The sequence below is a fragment of the Frankliniella occidentalis genome, unplaced genomic scaffold (assembly GCF_000697945.3).
Source record: "Frankliniella occidentalis isolate FOCC.00 unplaced genomic scaffold, Focc_3.1 Scaffold248, whole genome shotgun sequence".
Lineage (NCBI taxonomy): Eukaryota > Metazoa > Arthropoda > Insecta > Thysanoptera > Thripidae > Frankliniella > Frankliniella occidentalis.
The window spans coordinates 379,097-384,867 of NW_026267374.1; the positions used below are offsets into that span (position 1 = coordinate 379,097).

General features: G+C 41.5%; 1 protein-coding gene across 1 annotated transcript in view; it reads right to left on the reverse strand.

The window, feature by feature from the left end:
- Positions 1 to 1,341: 1,341 nt before the first annotated feature.
- LOC113213962 (uncharacterized) overlaps positions 1,342 to 5,771 on the reverse strand; it is a 20,026-nt gene continuing 15,596 nt past the window's right edge. The window contains exons 3-7 of the mRNA XM_026433188.2: positions 4,438 to 4,710; positions 2,493 to 2,762; positions 2,285 to 2,356; positions 2,091 to 2,180; positions 1,342 to 2,019 (exon numbers count right to left, since the gene is read on the reverse strand). Coding sequence (XP_026288973.2) covers positions 1,912 to 2,019; positions 2,091 to 2,180; positions 2,285 to 2,356; positions 2,493 to 2,762; positions 4,438 to 4,710 — 813 coding nt within the window. The 3' untranslated portion in view covers positions 1,342 to 1,911. The remainder of the gene's footprint in view (positions 2,020 to 2,090; positions 2,181 to 2,284; positions 2,357 to 2,492; positions 2,763 to 4,437; positions 4,711 to 5,771) is intronic.

Genomic DNA, 5,771 nt, shown 5'->3' on the forward strand with positions numbered 1-5,771 from the left:
TCTTACTGAAATGAAACATTTCTTTGCCGTGTATAATCAGATTTTCCAGAACCAACCAAATTTCTCACTGTAATGAGTGACCTATAACATTGTCTACCAACAGCAAAACTGCTTTGATGCCAAACAATTCATTTGGTTCTATTTCATTGACTTACGTCACATGTTGCAAAGAACAGTTCTATCAAAGTGACGTAAGTCTTGACTTGCGCCACTTCTATTGAACAGACTGGTCTAACAAAGTGAGGTAAGTCACCTATCAGCTCAAATAATTATGGTACAACAAAAATAATTTTTGGGATGTATTTGTGACATGCTAAAAAGGGTTTATTCACCTCTCATATACATTAGTAGGGCAACCAGATTATAGGAATCGTTTTATTCATTTCCTGAAAACAAATTTTTTGTGACTTACGTCACTTCTATGGAATGCCACAGAATTTTTGTACGTAGGCTAGATGTGTCTTTGAGCACATCTAAACCAGAAACAAATTCGTATCTGCGTTACATACAAAATACACCATTTGTACTTATCCAACGTACAATTTGTATTTCCGTTCAGACAAATTTGTATCCGATGAAGATGTGCTCAAAGACACATCTAGCCTACGTACAAAAAATTTTCCCTCCCCATTTAGAGCGTGGTACGGGACTGCAATTTTTGGTTACGGTCCGTGTCATACAGAACAGACCGTAACTTGAAAAAATGTTGGATAAGTCGAATACAGCTCTTAGCCAAACCAAGAAAGTACACTTCACACCGTACGCTGAAAATACGGTACGGACCGTAGGCAAACCGTACCTGCCTACGGTATTTTTCACAGTGACCCATGCATGCATGCGTGCGCACGGTTTAACTACACAGACCCTCGATCTACGCACATACTCCCGCGCGAACTGTTGAGTATAGTCGTCCAACGGTAACGGTCGATTTGCCTCCAGCTCTTGTGAACTGTAGATTTTGTGGACTCTAGCTCTTGCGACGACTAGCTCTTGTGAACTCTAACTCTTGCGACGACTAGCTCTTGTGAACTCTAACTCTTGCGACGCCTAGCTCTTGTGGATCCTAGCTGTTGTGGCTCTAGCTCTTGTGAATCCTAGCTCTTGTGAAGGCCGCTGCTTCTTTTGTGGCTAAGCGGGTCGTTGCATCTGCAACCCCGGATTAGTAATGCTTTAATTAGTACCTTCTGACTTTGTGAACTTCGCATCCCCTTTTGTAGGTCTGATCTTTGTTTAATAACTTTTAGGTACAGGTAACGTGTCGTACTGACCTGATGAGGAAATATGTACTAAGGGGTTAATTTGGAATTGTACATTATGAGGTTGGGCATCTGTGGAGCAGTGTCGGGGCGAAAACAAGTTCTTTATTGCAATGTTCTAGTCATACTAAAACGCGTAAAATGGGGATGACTGGATGTAAAATATGAGTACAACACACTAGTGGACCAAACAAAAGACCAATTAAAAGGTGCGGGAGGCAATATTTGAGTTCCATCATTGATTGAACATGACCACAATATGGTCTTTTAACGTTGTACTAGAACTACGTGATTTGAGCTATCGCCACTTTACACATATCTTATTTGAAGGTAAATAAAACCATTGCGACCAAAAAACCAAGCAAATTCGAAAAAAATAATCATTTAGGAACTCCTAAACGGCCCGTATTCTGAGAATCACCAATTTTTATCTAATACTAGCATCTTCTTGCTGCAAACTTAGATCATACACATTTACACTATCATACTATATAAAGAACAATTGATTAGGCAGAGAACAGTAGGCCATATGGTCTAGTATAGTAATTCACAAACTTGGTAAATGTTCCTTTGGTGTGTATAATTGGAGATATCATTTCTAAGAGTACAATTTCGTTGTATGGGATAATCGGACTTGGCAAAAGAGCTGTAACCGTTAGAACTCATCATAGAAGTCGACTTCTTCAAACTTCTTAACTGTTGTCTCTGACGATACAGTAAGCTGCGATAGTACTATGGTGTATGTCGTCGCCAGAGAGAGAAACTGCACACCAAGTGAAACCTGAATTGTTGTGGAGTCCAAAAACTTTAACCAAACGCATGCGAGTGACGTACCGAAATAATTGAAGATCGCCCCAGAGATCCAAAACCTAGAACCGTAGCCTTCGGGCTAAGGTGTTCGATATCAGCAAGGAAAAGTTGAATCTGAAGAGAAGAGAAACTCGTCGCCGTTACGATAGTCCATCAAACCATTACTTTACGTTATGGGCAACTGCTCGTATTCGGAAATACGGCAAACGAGAACTTACTTCACTTAAAATGTAATCACTTTTCGTAGAGGAAGCAAGGTGAAAAAGTTGGTGCGTAGCCGGACGTCTCAGCTGTGGAAACGGAAATACAGAAAACTGTGAGGATAGTTGACTTCCATTTTGGTGAGACGTGTTTTGTATTGAGCATTGTGTTAATGATTGGTACAAATAACCACGCTATAAATAAGCTTCAGAAAAGTTTTCTCACCGCTTGAGAGACGAACTCGGCTGCGACACAGGTCGTCACAACACCCACAATCATGACGGCGTACAAGACGGCACAGATGGTAGAGCGCCGGTCCCACACCCGGTCGATGGCGAAGTGCGTGAACAGGAAGCTGATGCTCACGTAGCAGGTGAACAGAATGGTGAAGAGGACGATCTGCATTCGGCCCAACGTGACGCACAGGAGGTGTAGGACGCGTGCCAGGCGCTGCCACACTCGGCGGTGGGCACGCAGCCCAGCCACGCCAAGTCTCTGAAGCCAACAGGATTAAAAATATAAAATCAATATGTTCAACGACAATTTTTTGGCTGGGCGATTAGCGAAGCCTATTACTCCAGTGATGATCAAAAAGTTTCGCGTCTGTCTGTCTGTTTGTCTGTGCGCACGATAACTAGAAAACGGTTTGAGCCAGGAGACTCTAATTTTTATTGTAGCTTTGTGTCATAAAAGGAAGAACTGTATTGATTTTGAGCCCTCTGTCTCAAAAGTTAACGTGTCAAAAAAATCATTAACAAAAAGTCCAAAACATTTCTTTAAGAAAATATTTTTTTTACATCTTTCTTAAAGGTAACTCGTCAAAATAGAATCCTTGTGACCAAAATTTTGACCGTTTGGCTCTATCTCTAACCGTTTAGTCGGCAGTGGGCGATTTCCACATGAAAAAGACCCCAAATCGCCCCAAATCATTTTAATGTTGTTTCTCAGATATTTAATGGTCTCTGGTGGGGCAACTCGTCAAAATAAAATCCTGGGGGTAAAATTTGTGTTGTTCTTTGTAGCCGACGGCCTATCTACGACTCTGCATTTTGCCCGACTCGGGTGTCAGCGCCGCAGGCCTAGGTAGATGAATGCCAGGCGCGTCGCAGCGTAACAGTGTTTCGTGAGAAATCGCGAAGCCTGTTACGCGAGACGTGGTCTGGCGTACATCTACCTAGTAAAAGTAAGTGCCCCACCTTAGGTTTCACACAAAAATCCGGTACTAGTTACAAAAATAGTCCTCTGACTTTTACGCCGGTACGTTCCCACGAAAGGTCTTTTAATTCTCATATAATGATGCGTGTTTTGTGCACATTTCAATTCGATGCAAATTTGAATCTGGTCAGGGACAAATTTATTTTTGGCTGAGCGATCAGCGAAGCCTATTTCTCCAGTGATGATCAAAAAGTTTCGCGTCTGTCTGTCTATCTGTACGCACGATAACTCGAAAACGGTTTGAGCTAGGAGACTCTAATTTTTATTGTAGCTTAGTATCACAAAAAGGAAGAACTATATTGATTTTGAGCCCTCTGGCTCAAAAATTAACGTGTCCAAAAAATCATAAACAAAAAGCCCAAAACATTTCTTTTAGAAAATATTTTTTTACATCTCTTTTCGAGGTAACTCGTCAAAGTAAAGAACTTTGGGCCAAAATTTGGTCCGTTTGGCTCCATCTCTGACCGTTTGGGCTCCAGAGGGCGTTCTTCACACGGAAAAGACCCCAAAACATTTTTATGTTAACTCTCACATATTTGATGGTGTCCGGTGGAGTAACTAATCAAACTGATACCTCGAGGAACAAAATTAGTGACTTTTGGGGCCGAAGCCCTATTTACGACTGTGCCCTTTGCCCGCATCGGGTGTCAGCGCCGCAGGCCTAGGTAGATGTATGCCAGGCGCGTCGCAGCGTAACAGTGTTCCGTGAGATATCGCAAAGCCTGTTACGCGAGACGTGGTCTGGCGTACATATACCTAGTATATTATCATATATTTAATTTTATTGGATCAGTTGAGATAAAGCAAACAAGAAAGCGCATAATCTTAATTATACACTGGATGCAAACCAGAAGTTTGTCCGGAATTTCTAGAGCTTGTGTACAAACAATTGCAGGAAAAAGCAGGAAAAAATCTTTGCAACGTAACATATGTAACTATTGCACAGAGTGTGTACCTGAAAATCGCCCAGCAGGTTGCCAGCCTGGTTCAAAGCTACTGCGCGTAGGCCGTAACAACAAAAGAACCAGAAGCCCACTCCCACACACGGGAAGAAGAAGGAGTGTACGTTTATGATAAGGGTCCACATGTCCTTCTCGACCAGCTGACTGGTCCTAAGACTTAGTAGGCTAATCGCGAACGGTGGTAAGATGCAGAGCGCACAGAAGACCCAAGCTCTGCAGCGTAGGCCACTCCTCGGGATAGGCTCGTACAAGTCCGCTATCTGCGTCTGCGCGGAAACAAAAGAAATAGACACTGTTAAGAAAGTTATTAAAATTCATAACAGTTCTGATATCAATTTTAATAACATTCGTGATGTACACAATTTCATGGCAGAAAGTTAGAATTTGTAAATTGTTCAGTAAAATTTGAAAAGCAGACGTTGTGTACTCAACGGTCGACACCGTGACTACACCCCTCACTGCTACTTTACTAAAGAATAAAATGTTTAAAAAAAGCTAGCGCAGGTTTCAACTTATATTGTTTGTCAAACAGTCTTAAAACTTGACTTTTTGCCAATGTCTTACATATATTTACACCTAGGGCTAGGCGATATTATTTTTTCAAAACCAATAGACAATATTTTGGTGTATTGGAATTTTGTCCAATATCAATATTTCTGTATTGGAATATTGGAGTAATGGAAATATTGGAGTATTGGAAATATTCAACATATTGAAAATTGAACGAAAATCGCTAATTTTAGACGGCAATTGCCTAAAAGGGGCCACCTCGGGCCACCTGGTGTGAGTAAAGAAGAACGTTACCAGGGGAGCTGAACGTTGAGATAGCAAACTATATAGCCTGCAACACCGCTTGCCCGCTTGCCCTGCCACCCCACTCCGTTTATTCAATATTGGAATGCCAATGTGCCAATACACCATTACAGAAATATTGATTTTGGTATCTTCAAAAATTCCAATATTGGTCACCAATATTTTTTGAATATTGATATTGGTGTCAATACATTTGGAATATCGCCAACCTCTATCCTCTAGCTCCGATACGGTTAAAGATACAGCGAATCTGAGGGCAGTTCCCAATGTGTGATTTTAACGGTTAGAAGAACAAGAAGAAGTTGCGAGATGGCCGCCACGGATCACAACAAACATTCAACTGTTTTCCCGAGCAGCCACTCGCGCTCGGGAGCCCCAATAACCTACATATTACATTGCGTCTGTTGGAGTCAAATGTGGTTTTGTTAAAATCGGAAGAACGAGAAGAACACAAAAACGGTATCGGAACCACGAGAATGCTATTACTGCACTGTTAAAAATTTTTCTCTTAAAT